This window comes from Eumetopias jubatus, unplaced genomic scaffold (genome assembly GCF_037043125.1).
Source record: "Eumetopias jubatus isolate StellerSeaLion01/CBP00866 unplaced genomic scaffold, mEumJub1_p1.0 scaffold_8, whole genome shotgun sequence".
NCBI lineage: Eukaryota > Metazoa > Chordata > Mammalia > Carnivora > Otariidae > Eumetopias > Eumetopias jubatus.
In genome coordinates, this window is record NW_028274814.1 from 58,214,853 (window position 1) to 58,234,707 (window position 19,855).

The 19,855-nt window shown below is 37.4% G+C and overlaps 1 protein-coding gene across 5 annotated transcripts in view; it reads right to left on the minus strand.

The window, feature by feature from the left end:
* Positions 1-19,855, minus strand: part of ABCC9 (ATP binding cassette subfamily C member 9) — a 134,745-nt gene that overhangs the window by 62,971 nt on the left and 51,919 nt on the right. For 3 of the 5 annotated variants that reach the window (XM_088025571.1, XM_028113216.2, XM_028113215.2), the window contains exons 14-18: positions 19,499-19,606; positions 12,760-12,832; positions 11,750-11,855; positions 2,866-2,904; positions 1,395-1,496 (exon numbers count right to left, since the gene is read on the minus strand). In XM_088025571.1, the coding sequence (XP_087881697.1) occupies positions 1,395-1,496; positions 2,866-2,904; positions 11,750-11,855; positions 12,760-12,832; positions 19,499-19,606 (428 nt within the window). The remainder of the gene's footprint in view (positions 1-1,394; positions 1,497-2,865; positions 2,905-11,749; positions 11,856-12,759; positions 12,833-19,498; positions 19,607-19,855) is intronic. The other 2 variants (XM_088025572.1, XM_088025570.1) reach the window with 2 other exon arrangements.

The following is a 19,855-nucleotide window of genomic DNA, read 5'->3' on the forward strand; positions in this document are numbered from 1 at the left end:
AGCAGAGGTAGGTGTAAAATGCTCCTAGAATACATAGAAATGGTTGACCACTCTGAGAAATTAGTGACGGCTTTGCAAAGGAGGCAACACATAAGCTGTATCTGGAAGGATGAGTTGTAATTTGCCCAGAATAAAATGAGGGAAAGGAAGCTTTAGGAACTGCATGAAGGTGAAAAGGTCATGGTGCATCTCAGGGACAACAGGAGGCTCACTCAAGCTGAAACACAGGTTGCAGGTGGCTGTCTGCATGTGGTCATGCATGCAGAAGGGAAGAGAAATAGAAGGTGTTCAGGATTGACGATACTCAATTAGATCTAAGGCTGGGAAGTTTAGGGAAGCATAGAGATAGGGAATGCTGGGGAAAATATCCAGTTTCATTTTCTCAATCATCTAGTCTTAAAATATTAAAAAGTCATTCTTGAATAATCCCTCTTCTTCCTTGCTCTTACTTTTCCATTCTTTTTCTAGAATGGTTTTCTGTCAACCGTCTCTTCTTTTCTATTTCTGCAGTCACCCCCAAGGGTAGGCAATGAACACCGCATGCCTGGACGATTATTCCAACAAACATCTAAATGTCTCCTTGCTACTAATTCAGATTCATCTTGTATGTAACCGCCATTACACTTCCAGACTAAACATCACATTTACTTTGCTATTCCCCTTTCTAAAACTTACAACACCTCCCCAGAATGCACTGAATTATATCCAGTTGTCTTTTAAGGCACTCCACTACATCATTTCAGCTTTTATTTATAAACTAGTTTGCCACTGTCAATACACATAAATCCTTTCCTGACTGGTTTGTTCCCCCAGCCCCAAATGATCCCATGTAATTTAGGTTCTTCCTCCCATACTATCTGTTTTCCTCTTCCCTCCCCTCCTCATGCCTCTCTCCCCTGACCTAATTCTTAACTTTCAAGGTTTGACTTAAGGTTTTAAGACCCAATCCTGAGATGATGGCTTCATGAAAGGGTTATGCCTTTGTGCACTCTGGTGGTATTTAAAGATGGTTGAGAGATGGCGTATTCTGGCTGCTCTCAGTAACTAGACCTCTCAGATCCTACATTATTCTTCTTTCCATCAGTAACTTTCCTTCTGCTCCTTGCTTTTTTCCTTCTACTTACCAATAACTTCAGTAACACCCCCTGCCCCCCCAATTCCATTTCAGCTATTTAGTTTTGGTGTACAAGTTGTTCTCAATAAATGTACAAGATGCGCTGAGACTTCCAGTAAGACTTCTCTTTAAAAAGTTGACTCAGAAGACCTGGTGGTGAGGAGGGAGGCAGGCAAGCAGGGAAAAAGGAAGTCATGGCTATAAAGGTTCCCATGGACCAAACATAAGGATTAGAAATAGTTTCTCATTTTAGTACTAAATTTTATACGTTCAAAATTACCTCTGTTTGTTGAAAGGACTTCCAAAGGTAATATTTTCTTCTACTGTAGCATTTAATAGCCAAGGCTTTTGAGCTGCATAAGCCACAGAATACCTGTTCCTACTGGAAAATGGAAAAGAAAAACAAAACGCCAAAATTATACCAGGGTGTTGTGCTGTGTGTATTTTAGTAAAACTAAAGAAAATAAAAGTTGATAAAATATCTCAGACTCAGAAATGGACACTTCCAAGAAAGAACATTTTAATAACCACCAACCTTATTATTTAAAGGTTAAGTATTTCACCTAAATTAAAAGGATTTGAATTTAATCAAAATTTCTTCCAATGTGCAAAATTTGATTTTGCTTTGCTAAAGAAGTGTTTAAATAAATTGAAAATTTACTTTCTCAAATGACTGTAATTTTTAAAATAATTAAAAGATAAATAGCAACACACTCTCTCTGATAGCCACAGCTTTTTACTTTTTATTAAAAGCACTTTACGTAATTATTAATTTTATATGCAGACCTTAGAGAAAGACATGAATTGGTACTGTGTCTGTGGCTTAATCACATTAACTTATTTTAAGGTAATAGGTAATATATAATTATTTCAAAACAAAGAATAATATATCGAGGAGTCCATTTTAATATTGAAATAACACACATTTAAAAACTACACATTTCAAAACATATTGAAATAGTTCATTTTTTAAAAATTGTAACCTCTTCCTCCTCCCCCCATTTTTTTTTTTGGCTTGCAAATTCTACTAGATGTCTATACATCAGGCTTTAATTTGCAGTAACAAATACATGTGAGTTGAAGATAAAGAATACGATGGGATTGGGGTAAGAAAGGAGTCAGCTTTAAAGTCACACTTCCACCGTTAGTTCATGGTCTGTAAGTACTAATTAAGGAATCAAGATTAAAAGATAGTAAGGTTAAGGAAAAGAGTAATTAGAAATTCTCAGTGATCATCCTGAAACATTATGTCTTAGGAGTTTAGAAGACATGATGATACACAGTATGCTAGTAGTCTCTTAGATAACCATATGTAGAGTAAAACAGTGGTTCCCAACTTCTGCCATGTCTTCTTCCCCTCCCCCCAGTCCTCCTATCTCTAGCTTATGGACAGATCCCATCACTATTTAACTCATAAACAATATACATATTCTTGCATTTTTATTTTATGAAGTCCCAAAACCAATTTGCTAAGAAAGAACAGTTTGAATTTCAGCCAAAGTTGAGAACTTTGTAAATCATGGAGAGGAAAACCATTGACACAATGGGCCCTTTTGTTTGGCAAGTTAATTTTTTTAGCAGCTTATAAATGTTGGGAACCACTGCTTTTGGAAATATGTAGGCATATTTTAATAAAAACTTCGTACACTATAAGAATGAATAAAATGACCAGGAGTAAGAGACTGAGTATTAAGTAAAGTCTGAGGAAGAAAGTTATTCTTATTAAACGCAGATTAAAATAGAAATAATACCTTCTGGTTGCTTCAAAAGAAGGTTCAGATTCATTTACACTGCAAGTATGGCAAACAATGTTCATTAATTATGAAATATAAATATAGAATGAATGTGTGCATATATCAGGTTGGAAATAAAATAAACATTGAACATATTCAAGAGCTGTTTCCCAAATGGTTTTTGATATTAATTTCAAAGACAAACCAGACAGATAATAATTTTCTTTTACATCTTCATCAGCTAGGAAATAATTACTTAGTAAGCTTCCAAAAGATAGACAGTACTGTTCTATTATATACAAAATCTGGGTTCATACAGTGACATGAGTTCTACCCCAACTCTGTTCCAATAAGCTGTATAAATTTAGGTAATCTTCCTAGAATAGTTTCCTAGTCTGTATAAGGATTTGGTATCTCCAAGGCCTCCCTACTTTTAAAACTCAAATTTAATCTGTTTAAATTCTTAATTAGCTACCCTGTGGCATGAAAAGAAGAACATTTTGGGGGCTCTAAATTTAAAAGGTTTAGACACAGCCTGGCCCTTAAGGAACTGGTGAGAAAGACAGACATGTACAATAGGTCAAACTGCAACATTTAGGTAAAATTAATTACTGTTTGATATGATTTATGTACAAAAAGGTGTTTGTCTAAAAACATTTAGTTATATCTATGTTATGGGAGAAAAAGACACCTGAAGACCTATTCATTTTATTGTTCTGAATTTTAATAATGTAATTGAATTCCATCCCTCTAAAAGACCTGAATTCAAAAACTACACACAAAATTAAAGTCCAATGGAACCCCCAAAATAGATCTAATTTGGCTTTGGAAAACACCATAGGCTTTTGTGGAGAAAATATACCTAAGTACGTTGCCTGGTGATGTCTAGCTTTGAGCTACTAATGACAAGATTTTCACACATGCACATTGCTAATAACATCTTGGTATGGTTAATGGAAGCAGGAAAAACTATCTCAGACTAAAAATTCCCTCTCAAAAATGATTATTCCCTAACTTAAGTTGCTCACACACACAAAATGAAATATACAATTTCCCCTAAGTGATAGTTCCATATAATGTGCTTTAGATATAAAGAAATTTGATTTTTTAATGGCAAAAAGCCAGTGAATGACCTCAATGGTTTTAGTTAATTTGAGGAAGATGGAAAACAGATGAAGAAAAGCAGGTGTATGGCAAAAATTAATGGATTAATTTGCCTACTGGCCATTCAGCCAGCATGAAATGCTCACCAGATGTTTGAAAATGTCAGCCCAAATTGGACATATGAATTTGTAAGGCATCAGTTTTTTTCAATTACTATTCATTAAATTCCAACTATATTTATTCAATATCAATTTTAAAGTATATATTGATCATCTCCCTAGGAGAAGAACATCCAGTCCACTTTTGGCAAGCCAGGGTATACAGCAGAGTTGCTGCCAGAGGGGCAAGCAAGAGTGAGCTAGATGAAGTAAAGGTGAAGAGTATTTCAGACCCACTAAAACATATACTGATGGTCTTGAGTGATCCTGGCCTTACAAGGAACTGATGTAAATTCGGCATGGCTAAAATGTGTGTGTAAATGACAAGTGAAGAAAAGTACGAGTGAACTTAAAAAGCATGCACAGCCAGATAGCAAAGGGGCTCATAAACCATTTTACAGTTATTGAACTTGTCTTCAGAACAACAGAAAAACACTGAAAGGGTTTAAACAAGAGAGAGTGAGATAGGTTCAGTTTAGATATATCACTCTAATTGCAGAATGGACCACACAAATTGGAGGAGCAAGACTAGACTGACAGAGAGACCACTGGAAGTGGTCAGTAATCAAGATATGAAGGCAGTGCTTTGAATTAGAGTAATGGTTAATGAATGAAGAGAAGTGGACACCTTCAAAGATACCAAGATGGGAGGGGCTACAGGAGGGGAAGAAGTTGTGGACAGGGAACACAGATGAGGAAGTATGTATGTTGGGGGAAGATAGCAAATTCAACATCAGACACATTCTGTTTGAGGTACCCCAGGGATTCCAGAATGACCATGGCCAGGAAGCAGAATTTGAAGCTTAGGAGAGAGAGCTGGTAAACAAATGAAGACTTTGTAGTGATGTTTCCCTTCTAATATATGCTTTAGATATCAAGGGCTTTGGATTCCAACTTTAATTAGTGAAAAGTCAATAAATAACTTCCAACAATTGTAGCTTGTTTCATAATAGAATACAGGTACAGGACCAGATAGAGGAAACTAAATTCATAGGAAGCTATCTGATTGCCTGGTGAGTATATACAGAGGCAGAAATGAAGGGGACAAAGTCAGAACCTGGAAAACAGCACTATTTAATAAATGGCTAAGGAAGAGAAACTGGAGAAAGGACCAAGAGGAGCAGGCAAATGCTTTGAGGTAAACTCAACCCTGAGTGGAAACTGAGCAAGAAGACCTGTTAAAGGAAAAGGTATGGGCAACAATGTCAAGTGGCCAGGAGATCAAGTAACATAATGATCAAAATGTACCCGATGAATTTAAAAACTAGGATGCCACTGATGGACTCAATAGTTTCAGTGGAGTGGCAGAGGTAGAAACCAGAGTGCAGTGGGCTAAGGCAAGAGGAGTATAAGAGGAATGGAAAGAATGAGTAAAGGTTGTTGTTTTTTTTTTTAATCTACAAAAGGAAGGGGCTAGAGTAGTAGCTGAAGGGGGCTGTAGGTTGAGATTAGATAGACAGAGACAGGATAGAGATAGAGATACAGACAGAGATGGGAGAGTGCTGTTTTTCCACAAATAAAAATAGAAAAGAGCCCGGGGCTGGACTAGATGTGAAGCAGATAAAGAGAAAAAGACAACAGGCTTTGGATATAGGATATCTCAGTCTACTAAGGAGACCATCCACATTAGTTACTTAAACAAAATACAGAGGGACCAGGAGAGAAGGTACATTTCAATCTAGCCGGAAGAATAAGAGAAGGCTTTGTCGAAGAGATAATATGTGAGTTGACTAGAAAAAAAGTGAGGCTAACAATCTAAGGAAGGGCATTACAGAGGAAATGTGTGCCTCTGGGAAATGCCTGCAATTCAGAGTTACTGGAGCACAACAGTAAGGGTACAGGGATGGCAGGATAAGAGCTTAAGGAGTTAGACAGGGACCAGATCATGAAAGGTCTGGTATAGTATGCAAAGATTTTTAGAATATTTCTTGTATGCTTTGGCCAGTCAATAAAAAAAAAATTATAAGCAAGAGGTAATTAGATTTTCATGTCAGAAAGGTACATCTCCGTTAGGAGATGTATGAAGTATGTAGTATGAAGTATGAAGAAAGGTGAGGGAGTTATTACAGTGAATAGTTCACAAATGCAATTCTCCTGAACTAGGCAAATTAAAATAGGCATAGGAATGTTAAGGACACACAGAAGGAAAGTGATTGGTTGGGATGTGGGGGCAATGGAGAGAGAGAGAAGAATCTAGGTTGAACCTTTGAGCTCTGACTTGGGCATCCACCAACTGATTTCAGTGGGTGGGGACACAATCCTGCCAAGATACAGGGGAAGTAGGTATTGGAGATGTGAGGGATATGAACTCAGTTTGGATATGTTCCAATATGGTAGCTTATGTAAGACTTTTTGGAGGAGTCATTAGGTCTTCAGAAGAAAGATCTTGGCCAGAAATGTACATTGGTATGCTGTTAATACTTAGGGAAGAACTGAAATCAAAGCTATAAATTAAGGGCCATGTAAAGGAAGAGGGTACTACAGCAGACAACAGAAAGACTGAAGAAGAATTAGAATATTCTTCCCCACTTTCTATCTCCACTACATTGTAGCTCCTTACTTTTTTGACTCATTAATTTTGGTTTATCCTTAAAACATAAGTTCAATTATTATCACTCATTTATGCATTCCCCTAAAAAAGCCTTGTTGACCCCACAGACTCAAGTCAGTTAAGTTACTTATTATTTGTTCTTATAAAATCCTGTACTTCTTCTTCCTGGCATTTATAAAAATTTAACCAAATAATTACTTATAGAATTATTTTCTTACTTCCTGTGGCCTTCCCTGCTAAGCAGTAAGCTTCAGGAGAACAGGGCCTGACTTGTTTTGCTCAGTTATTTTCCCCTAGCAACTAACACAGTGATCTGCATGTCAAAGATATACTAGTATTAGAGTAAGAAAGATAAAATAGATATGGTTCCGGGCGCCTGGGTGGCTCAGTTGGTTAAGCCACTGCCTTCGGCTCAGGTCATGATCCTGGAGTCCCAGGATCGAGTCCCGCATCGGGCTCCCTGCTTGGCAGGGAGTCTGCTTCTCCCTCTGACCCTCTCCCCTCTCATGTGCTCTCTCTCTCTCATTCTTTCTCTCAAATAAATAAATAAAATCTTTAAAAAAAAATAGATATGGTTCCTTTTGTAGGTAGACATCTTCCATGAACAAATTAAAAAAAAAATCTTGCTCTTTCATTTTCCATAGTCCTTCATAGTCCTTAACTTCTAAACACCACCTCTACAACCTTCTACACAGTGGTAATATGTTTAATCAAATTCAATGGTGGAGGACTATTTTTCTCTTCCAAAATCAATAGAATTATCTCTGACTTCCAACATCAGATCTTATTTGATTACATGAAAATCACCAGGACCACATCCAGACCCATCCTCTACCACTCACTGTGGCAGTGAACAGCACTGAAAGCCACAAAAGAAAACAAAGAGGTCATATGGAAAATCCTTTTCTGGAAAATGGCATAAGATTTCCCTTCTGCATGCAGGATTTGTATGTATTTTCTTTCAAGAGTAAAAATTAAACTTGAGAGCTAGCAACTTTCAAGTATCATGGATGATACTTATGGAATGGGAAAGAGTGACTTTTGCAAGCTAAATTTTAGAACAAGAGCTAGATGTGGACACAAACATGCTGTATTATATATAATCCAGGAATGCTGACTGAATGTGTTATTATTCCTTCATACCAGGCAAAGTCACATGAAAAGGAGTAACTTCTCAATTCACCTGTCTTAGAATAATTGAACCACTGTTATAAAGCTGATTATATCAAGACACTAGAAGATAGAACATCAGCACATATGGGGCCTGACAGGAGGACTGTTAATAGCTTGGGCAAGAGGGAAAGGAAAAGAAAGGGAAACCAAAAACAAATGATATCTGTGTCTCACATGATTACCACACTTATTACACACTCCAGACTCCCTCACTGGAACCGCCCATTAGGTAGAGCAGTTTAGTTCTAGCTCCTAAGATGTCAGTAGGAATTACTATTTATTAAGACAACTAGGGAAGAACAAATTCATTCAGGCAGAACATTTGCTTTTCTTTCTTTCTTTTTTTTCTTTTCTATTCTTTCTTTCTTTCTTTCAATTTATTTATTTTTAGAGAAGAGGGGAGACAGATCCACACTGAATGCCAAGCCCTTCTCAAGGTTCAAACCCGCAACCCTGAGACCATGACCTGAGCCAAAACCAAGAGTCAGACGCTCAACCGACTGTGCCACCCAGGCACCCCAGAACATTTGCTTTTCAACAAATATTGAGCACACCAAGATGCAGGAGTAAAAACCCTGACATTGTGACAATTTTGGAAAAAATTTTAGTCCCTTCCTTGTCTCTCTCACCTTTCTCTTCTGGGGCTACAACATGGCAGGCTAGGTCAAAGGTAGCAATTTCCAAAGAAACATCTATAGAGGTCTTTGTGTACCTGGTCCTATCCATGTAGGTGTGTCCTAGATGAGCAGCAGTACCTTCTCTCCCACCTAAAGTAAATATTTATCACCACAATAGGGCAAAGTACTTTATTGGACTTTGCTCATGCCAGTCTATGAGAACACATGTAAAAATAAAATTCATGCAACCAGAGATACATGCAATGGTGAAATAATGACAGCAAGGCACTTGATGCCTTATGCTAACATTTAGTTTATTGGAGTTTTTTTTTTTGAGCTTTCAACAATATCAAACATATAGTACTTCTTAGCATTTGCACGTCATCAACCTATCATTTCCTTTTTAATTTTTTTATTAAAATATAATGTATTATTTGTTTCAGGGGTCCAGGTCTGTGATTCATCAGTCTTACACAATTCACAGTGCTCACCATAGTACATATCCTCCCCAATGTCCATCACCCAGCCACCCCATCCCTCCCACCCCCCTACACTCCAGCAATCCTCAGTTTGTTTCCTGACATTAAAAGTCTCTTATGGTTTGGGAGGGAAAAATGAAACAAGACGAAACCAGAGAGGGAGACAAACCACAATACCGATCATTTCTAAGTTAACTTCACTCTAATAACATTTCTATGCCTTTCCTTATTGGACTAGGCACAACAACATCTTATGGAATGAAGAGTAATTACAAATAACTCTTTAAAAGACGGTCAGTATCTTCTGAATATTCCTGATCCAAAAAAACGTTTTATCAGAGATTAAGGATACCATGGAAGAAAATTAAGTAATTCTTGTAGTTAAAGGAAAATAGAATTTGTGTTAGTTTATTGAATCTCTTAGAGACTTAGTTTTTAAGAGTTGTGTCTCTAAGCCAGTACAAACAGTATTTGAAGAAAATCTCAGTCCTTCTGCCATTAAGAGATGGGATTATTGTCTGTGAAAGCAAATGTTCATAAAAAGATGATTTTTAAATTATGAGGATCTTATACATACTTAGAATTATCTTAAATCCCTTCTTACACCTTCATCCTATTGGCTCCATCTCTAAGATATAATCTTTTTTATTAGCTTTTATTATTAGGATCCATAAGAAAGATTTCTTTTTTTTTTCATAAGAAAGATTTCTTAACCTCAGTTGAGTAACTGTATGTTTTTATCTCTAGTTTCCTTTTTGCCTAGCTTTCATGAAGCTCAGAGTGGAATCTGTGCTCCATGTTTTATAAATACGCAGGACTCTAGCACATGCATTTCTACCCATTCACATCTCAGATTACTTAAATCTTATTTTTTTGATATCTTTATCTTTATTTTTCAAGCTTTATTATACTATGTTATTTTACTTATTTTTAAAAAATATTTTATTTATTTATTTGAGAGAGAGAGAGCAAGTGGGGAGGGGGAGAGGGGCAAGGAAACTCCCCACTGAGCATGGAGCCTGATGCAGAGCTTATCCCAGGACCCCAAGATCATGATCTGAGCCGGAATCAAGAGTTGGATGCCCAACCGACTGAGCCACCCAGGTGCCCCTAGATTATGTAAAATACTTTCCTAAGTAACATATCATTTATTTATCCATTAACAAAAGATAAAGATATTAATGATAATATTGGAAGTTGATCTGGCCTAAGTGGAATCTTAAATAACACTAGAGAAGACTAGATTAGAAGAACATTCTAGAGGTCTGAAAATAAAATCTCAAGCTTCTTCTGTCACGGTTTCCCATTCTTTCTTTCTGTTTTAATGACAGTGAAACAAAGGTAAAAATAAAACCCAAATAACTTGATTATGGTTGTACATGTCACACAATACAATTTAATCAAGTAAAACCTACTTCTCAAAACCTACAAGATGGAGGGAGATAGTGACAGGGCAGACCGCCTGGTGCCTGACCTTAATGATCACCAGGAACTTGTCATGAAGCAAACTGCAGGTAGCAATTATTTACCAAGCTCTCCTCTAGATATTCACTAAATAGTTTCATGTCTACTGTCTTTTAGGTTGGCCCACCAGGAATAAAATATACACTCAACATTTCTCAGTCTCCTTCTTTTGTCCATGATACCAAATATAGGATGTTTCCAATTCAAATTTCACATCCACACATTTTCTTCTCTTCACTGGAGTTTAACATAGAATCAATTCTAAAAATGCTTTTAAATAGTCTTTACTCACTCTTGAGTAAAGACTTACACACAGATATGTGTGTAAACAGCAGTGGAGTCAGCAGCAATAGAGTTCACAATGGTTGGGTGCAAAATATTAGTAAACATCTACAGATCTAGAGGAAAGTTTCCCAACCTCGACACAACTGAAATTTGGGGCCAGATGATTCCTTGTTGTGTGTGGCTGGGGGAGGGGGAGGGGAGTCCTGTGCACTGTAGAATGTTTAGCAGCAACCCTAGCCTCTACCAACAAGATCAGAAGCAGCCTATTTCCCCAGCGTGACAACCGAAAATATCTCCCCCAGGAGCAAAATCACATCTGGTTGAGAACCACTGGTCTACAATCCAATTTCTTAGATAAGCTGTAGCCAATTTCTTCATAAACTGCTTATGGGGAATCTACTAGGTAGGTTGAACTAAATAAATAGGATTAATTCTTTATTACACAATGATATAATATTATGGTTCCGAGTCACTTTATTACTGCAATGTGCTTTGAAGACCCCAAGTCAACCGTTCAAATATTCAGAAGAAACCCCATGCTAGATATCTCCTTTTTCATGCCTTTACAGTGACACACCATATCACTCTGACCTACCCATATGTCTCTTACTAGATATTTTTAGGGTCTACTTTAAATTGGGTGTGAAAAGAAATGGTTGATTTCTCAGCCCCTTATGAAGATTTTGGAAAATATTGTTTGGTATTTCTTCACTGAACACCAAACCATTACAGTTCTGTTTGCATTTAAGCTTTCTGAATAATGTCAGTTTTCTATAACTTCTTCTAACACAGGATGAATTTTCAAATTATTTCTTTGAATGTTACCCATTTAACCCATTTAACTTATAACTTTACAATCCCAATCATACTAGTTTATGCTATTTTAAACCTCTGTAATAAACTGTTTTGTAATTTTTAATTTATGACATTAAGGTTTCTACTAAAAAGCTGTACCTATTTCTGAGGGGATCCTCAGATTCCTAACCTAGGAATCTATTGCTCTAATTTCTTCCCTGGGAAGATCATCAGATGTATGACAGAGCAATAGAAACCAATTAAAAATAGACATACTTGCTCCAGTGAACTTTGCCTTCCAGTGTCTGCATCTCACCAAGAATAGCAAGGAGAAGAGAAGACTTCCCACATCCCACTTGGCCCACAATCATGGTCAACTGACCTAGAGAAATCAAAGGATAAGAACAGGAGGACATAGAATCCTCTTTGTAAAATAAAACCAAAATACATTTAGAAAGGTTGATGTTTCAAAATCAATGGCTCACATTTGGTCTCCAGCAATAAGGTATATATTTGGAATATATAACTCCTTTCTCTGATACACAAGTTTTTTTTAAAAAGGAGAGAAAAATTAAAAGATATAGGTCTTGCTTTACTGTTTCCAACTATGAGAATAGCTGACATTAATGAAGAGAGCAATGAAATAATTGCCTAAATAATCTCAATTAGTTTTAATTTTATTATTCAATTCACTCAGGAGAGGGCAGTTTTGACTCAAATTGATAATTGGGATGAAAGGGATTTAGGTTGGCATTAAGACATCTTCTCCAATTTGATACTTTGATATGCATGTAAAATAGAAAAATCTCAACCTATTTGCCATCAGGCCAGGTCAAAAATGTATTTTTATTCAATTACCTAGACATTTTAAATAAAAATTAGTGGGCATTTGAACCTTAAATATCTTGAAAACTTTAGTTGTCTTCAGGGATAGAAAATAATTCTCTTAAATAGTCTTTCTTTAAATCCTTTCTCAAACAAAACAAAAAATCAACTACCCCATTATTTAAATGGACAAATCAGCAAATGAGCTGATAACAGCTTATTTGGACAGTAAATAACTTGTCCAAATGTCTATACACTCTGTAGTGAAAAGCAAGTCTTAGCATTTCCAGTCATGTCCAACAATGATACAGTGGCTCATGAGCTACATGGTGCAAATAAACAACTATAAATAATGTTTATAATGTTTAAAAAGTCTATTTTTTTTTTGGTTAAGATCAATTGTCTTGGAAATCCAGGGTTGTGATAATTAACAATTAAAAAATGAGTAACAAATGACTTACCTGTTGGAATTCGAATATCTATATTGGATAATGTAGCTAAACCACTGCCCCATGAAAAGTAACCATTTGTGACCTAGAAAAGAAGAACATATAAATTAAATTATAAAATTATATATATATATTTGGTGTTATAGAATAATTCTGATTAAAGTACATTTTCTATTTAGAGCACTGAAAGACTTTCAGTATAAGGTAGAACACACAGTGGTGAAATTCTAATTTAAAGTTGTAGCTATTGAGAGGTATAAATGAAGAACAAAAAAGAATGGAAGTGAAAGGAGGGTCTTTGAATTAGTGATATTATGAAAAGGCTAAAAATTACAATTTTCTCTGAAAATTCAGGATTACTAGATCATTTACATGTGAGCATTCTTAAAAAGCAATCATCCCAAATATTTTTTAATGTAACCCCAACATTGATTACTTTTTCAGTGCTAGGCAATTCCCAGCATCCTGGTGATGCAAGGTATAGAGTGGAAATAATGACAAATTATTCCAACAAAATGATTCTGTTACCAGGAAGAAGGTTTTGTAATAAAGGAGTTTCCTGAACTGTGCGGATTAATCTCTATTCAATGAAGTTAAAACAAACAGTAAAAGGAAGAGTGGAATAAAACACAGCAATGAGGTAACATATACTGGTGGGATAAATCCCAACAACCGGCAAAGATCACAAGACCTACAGTCATCCAAAGCAATCTATTTAACAGGCATGAGGTGGACTTTATAGTTTTAATATTTACAAAGATGGGAAACAAAAGAGGTACAACAGAAGCAAAGGACGGAAGTTGCCTGAAAAGACAAGGTTGCAATTTTCTACGTAGGTTTTCTCTAACTTGTAAAATGCAGCTCATTTAGTAATATCCATCACATAGATCTACATGAAATTAGCCCTGGGAGGAGGGTGGCATGGAAGGGCTGCATTACTGATTGTTTTACATATATTTGCTGAGCACCCACTCTTTGTGAGGTGCTTTGTTTGTATTGATGTGGGCTACAGAAAAGATATAATACCTCCTCTCTACTTGCTTGGAGCTTGTAGCCAGTTGAGTAAATAGACCATGGACAGGAGCAAGTACAGTACAAGACAGTATGGGCTAAGTAACAAATAGAGGGGACAGGCAAATAAGGGTAACAAAAAGAAAACCATTCACAGTTGAGAAAGAAAACCATTTATGTCTGAGATGGGGTTTAAAATTTTTTTTGGAAGAAGTCTTTTAGCTAGTTGTGGAAAATATATTGAATTACAATGAAGGAATTTGGGGGTAAAGACCTACAATACAAATAGGCGCAGGATCAGAAAACTATGAAACATGTTGTGGGAAATAATGACTAGAGCTGGCTGGGTCAGAGGTTTAAGATACTGTGGCTAACTGATAAATGATGCTCCAAAAATTTAAACAGCTTGAAGATCCCTGTTTCTCTGAGGCTCAAGGAGCTGCAAATATAACTAGGTTTGGAAGTGGGCCAGCATGGAACTGAGAAAGGCCCTCCCCGATAATCTTGTGTTTTCAACGAACTGGGAGCGAAGCTTATCTGCAGAGAGAAAAGGTCAAACGGGACATGGAAGGAGGTGAGAAGACAGTGCTGAAAGTGGAAGAGCCACGGGAGGCTGAGGAAACTAATGCTGACGGGAGGCACATAAAGGATCACCAGGAACTACTGAGGGGCATCAGAGCGGGGAGATCCTAAATGTGTGGCTCTGCCAACCAGTCCATTGTGTCATTTCCTCTATAGTGCTCGGTAGCCTCTTTCTAGGAGTGTCGAAAGCACGAAGTTGGATTGGTTACGGAAAGTGCTAAAGGACTGAGGGAAAAAGAAGTGGCTCAAGTTGCTGAAGGTCTCGATAAGGTTAAAAAGCAATGTCGGCAAAGGTGAGGCCTGAGAAAGCTGGAAGTAGGGTTCTGGGGTCAGTGACTCCCTGACACAATAGAGTTTAAGATTTTGGAGGAGAGCAGTTCCCAGTGGTGGCCAGGTGTGACCACGGGCAAGGTAGTAGAAATGGAATGAGAGCAGAGTAAGAGATTTCTGGGCTGGGATACTAAAGAGCTGGGCACTTGGAAGTTTAAATCACATCCATGCATGGCACCAAGTAAGCTAGGGAGATGGACAGGGAGACAGGCCCACAAAGGTAGAAAATGCCAAAACTTCACAAAGATGTGAGAGATGAAAAGATATGGTCTGAAAGCAGCAGGGAAGGAGCTAGAAGAATGCAGTGTTGCTACACAGAAGTAAAAGAGGGGACAACTTCCGTTCAAGAAGGATGATGGAAGAGGGTCCAAGTTAATCTCTCCTGCGGCAATCTGCACTTCCACTCCCTCCTGCCTTTTACAAAATAGTCTCATGTCTCCACCAGGGTTAAAATCCTAGGTTTCCCTAAATAGTTGTTTGACCTTGGAAAATCAGGCAACATATACATCTTTGCAAAGGTCCATAAAAGGGTAAGTACAAAAATGATCATCATAGCATGGTTTGTGATAGAAGGAATATGGAGGCAAAGCCAGTGTCCATTATTAGCGGATAAGGAAAATACAGTGATGTATCCTACAGAACAGAGTAGTGTTGTAAGAAGGAGCAAACCATCATGAAAACATTTCAGGAGACTGAAAGCACATAGATGCTTTTTACAGATTTTACAAAGATATGAGTATCTTTAGGCACATATATTGAGCACATTAGAGCTTGTACCATAAAGGCAGGGGAGTGGTACAGAATAGGAGTGGGGATCAGGGATAAGGGGAAAGAATGTATTAAAACTAAAGGAAGGGAGTGCCTACGTGGCTCAGTTAAGCGTCCACCTTCAGCTCTGATTGGGATCGAGCCCTGCATCGGGCTCCCTGCTCCACAGGGAGCAAATAAATAAATTAAATAAATAAATAAATAAATAAATAAAATCTTTAAGAAAAAAGGCAAAGGAAGGAACTAGACAGATGCAAGTTACCTATTGCATGACCCATTTATATAAAATATCCAGAACAGATAAATCCGTAAAGACAGAAAGCAGATTGGTGGTTGTCAGAGGCAAGAAAGAGGGGTAAATGGGGAGTGACTGCTTAATGGGTATGGGATTTCCATTTGGGGTGATGAAAATATTTTGCAATGGGAGAGAGGTCGTGGTTGCACAATATCGTGAATGTACTAAATGTCACTGAATTGTTCGCTTTAAAACAGTTAATTTTATGCTATGTGAATTTTACTTCAATAAAATAATTTTTTAAAAATTTAAAGGCAGGACATTACACAGATCATCGTCCATTTCCTCCTGCTGAAAATAAGCAAAAATAAGGAAAAATGCTGAATAAACTGTAGTTTGTAAAGAAGTTCATTAAAACACGGAGTAAGGAAATACCAAGTCCAAGTATAAAGAAAAGGGCTAATTCAGAGCTGTAAGCCCTGAAACACACTAAGCCTCTTTCCCACAAAAGGGACAAGAATAGCTAAGATATTTCAGAAGAAAAACAATAACATATAAGAACTTGTCCTAAAATATGTCAATGTTTATTAGAAAGTTATAATGATCATAGCAGTGGAATCCGGGTGAGAGAAACCAATGAAAAAAAATAATAGAGGCCAGCAATCAGTCCAGACATATAAAGATCCCTGAAGTGTGTATGAGACTACACTGAATGTCAGTGGCGACAGTGACTGATATGAGGAACTGGGACAACCGGATGTCATATACAAAATTAAATCAGAGCTTACTGACTCACTACTGAATGTAGTAAAATTACTGCCACTAAATTTACTACTGCTAAATTTCAACCAAAATTATTTGTTACTGATTTCCCTTCTAGATCACATCCCTACTTCATACCAAACACAAAAATGGATCTGAGGTTGATTCAAGAACTAAAAGTGAAAGGTGTAGCTTCAAAGATTTTAGAAGCTAATATAAATCATCTTCATGACCTTTGGCAGGGAAAGTTTTCTTAAATGAGACGAAAAAACCCAAAGCATCAGCCATAAGGAAAAGTTATATAAACCAGACTACACTAAAATTAACAACTTCTGATATGATAAAGACAAGCTCCAAATGGAAGAAGAGTTCTGTAACATGTAACTGCCAAAAGAGCTAAAGTATAAAGTATAAAGAAGTAGTACCCAGAATTTTTTAAAGGTGGAGGGAACAAATAAGCTGGCAAGTCACAAAAGAGGAAATCAAAATCCACCTGGCCAATGTATACGTGAAAAGATGCTCAACCTCAGTAGAAATCAGAAAAGTAAATAAAGGTAAATAAAAAGTACAAGATGCAATGGCACCTCCTCACACTACACACTTCGGCAAAATATTGGAAGCACTGGTGAAGATGTGGGGCAACCAGAACTCTCAGCCACCAATGGTGAAAATGTAAATTGGCACAACCACTTGGGGAAACAATTTTCCATTATCTGGGAAAGTTGAGGATGCACAGACCCCGTGACTTGGCAATTGTTCACAATTGCCCCAAATGGAAAAACAACCAAAAGCCCATCAAAAGTAGAACAGACAAATAAATTTCAGCACATTCATACATTGAAATGTTACACAGTAATGAGAATGAATGAAGTACGTCTTCACATGACGATCTGGATTAACTAGACATACATAATGAGCAAAAGAAACAACACACATACACACACACACACACACACACACACAAGCACACATTTAAATTTAAAACAACTAAAATATGTTTTTAGGGAGGCATGCATAGCAGGGGTAATCAAGGAAATGATGACGATAAAAGGGTAGCATTGTTTCTTGGAGAGATATGAGAGGGAACAGCAAATGTGTGCATTGGGAGGACCTTCGGAGGGAACCGGTGATGTTCTTTACTTGCTGGTTGCATAGGGGTTCACTTTTTCATTTAATGGTACATGTATATTTTATGTACTTTTCTGGAGGCATGTTCTATTTCACAATAAAAAAAAAGATTTCAAAAAGACAAATGAGTTATTACCAACTTGAGAATTTCCACCATGAATAAAAACTTAAAGGCTTGATGGTGGGCCTGAAACTTCAGTGCCCATTGCTAAGCAGTTTTTTGAATTTTTTGTTTTTTGCTTTTTTTGTGGAGTTTTTTTTTGGTGCATAAAAGGTCAACTTTAGAAAAACAAATGATAGCCTCTTTTTTTACATTCAAAATAAAAACAAATTTAGTAAGTCACATGGAAAAGATGTATTTTTAGACTCTCACTATATTGACTAGAAAATGTCAATTAAAAAAAACTGATCCTGTTTCTGTAGTCATGTATATATTACTTGTTATGTGGGCATAATTGGAAGTAAGAAGCACAGAAGGCCCTTCCTACTCTCTCATTCCAGACTTTGTCATAGCCTAGTACTTCATACACTATCCACACATTATAATTGTTAGGGAACTACTAGAACTATTGTTTTCAATGATTCCTGAGTCATATTCATAAACACACACACACACACACACACACACACACACACACACACACAGCTTTCTGGGAGGTTCTAATGTACAGCCAAGGTTAAGAATCACTAAAACTCCTGGGGCGCCTGGGTGGCTCAGTCGGTTAAGCGTCTACTCAGGTCATGATCCCAGGGTTAAAGGATAAGATCGAGTCCTACATCAGGCTCCTTGCTCCTGCTTCTCCCTCTCCCCCTGCTTGCGGCCCCCCCTGCTATGCTCTCTTTCTCTCTCTGTCAAATAAATAAATAAAATCTTTACAAAAAAATTTTTTTAAATCACTAAAGCTTTTTAAAATTCACGTGACATATTTTGTCTTCAAAACAAGGATGCTAAAATGGCATCCCCACCACAAGATGGGCAAACCATAGCTCAGAGAGGCAAAGTAATGTGCCCAAAAGTCACACATCAAATCGATGGCAGAGTTTGAACATTCGCTTATTCCATCCAACCACACATTTGCTCCAACTGCTAAGTGCCCACTGTGGAACAAGTATTGTGTCAGGCAATACAGAGAGAGAGAAGATCTAAATGTAGCCCTCAGCTCTATGATACTCCGCATGGAGGCTCCCTCACTCTCTGACTGGCCTGGGCAGCACAGGGAGTTGGTTAGCCCAGCAGTGGACACAGTTTTCTAAAAGGGCTAATTTCCAGGACTCTGGCTGCACCAATGTCTGAAAGCCCTTGACTGCTCAGGCATCTGTTCCTGCACACCACTGACCCCCTTTGGACCCACTATCAATCCTCATCTGGTTATCCCCTGGTGGCCTGTTCTACCTAAGCACACTTGCCGGGAGAGTACAAAAGGCTGTTTGAAATGAAATTGGATCAAAGGCACTACTGGGAACCAGGCGGGTGGGGGCGCCGCAGGGCGGTGGTGGGGGGCCCACGGTGGGAGGGGGAGGGAATGCATGCACCCCTGGCCTAAAGCCTCTCCTGGTTGAAGACAACTACTATCTAATTTATTTCCTTAAAACCTGGATTTATAATATTGGTGTTCTCTATAAATCAATTTCCTAGGTAGAGGAATGTAAGAGTATGAAAGGAAGTACGTTGGAGACTAGCTTCTAACGCAGATTCCGAAGAAAAGTTCATGTTCCCGTTACTAAAACAGAACTGCTGGAGCAAGAAATGTGGTCAGGAGGCAAAGCAGAGCTGGCAGTGAAATTCATCAGAACACTTTTGGAAAATGTTATGAGGATTGGTGATCACTGTAAAGAGACTTAAAAGACCTGATTTAGGACACTTTTACAGAACGTCACCATAAAAGAGTAACATAAATGTTTCTAGCCATGCAAGAATCCGGGAAATAAAACAACCTTTATTGCAATATCCTCTGTCTCTACAGGACGTAGACGCTGGGTGGATTGCTCATAGCTGTCCAGGTGATATCTTCCAGGCTGCTTCCTGTTTATAGTTTTCGGCTGCTGCGTTCCAAATGGAAAAAAACACAAGTTGAAGCTTTATGAAAAAAAAAAGACGTTTTACTGAACATTAACTCATATTGTTACTTCTCCACTTGAAATTCCAAGAAAAAGAAAGAAGCAAAGCGAATGTGATATTTTAACTCTTTCGATGGCTTCTACAAAAAAAATAGCAAATAATAACAAAAAGCCTTAAGCTATCATTTTAAACCTAATTCACAAGCCTTTTAAGAAAAATGAAAATACAAAGAT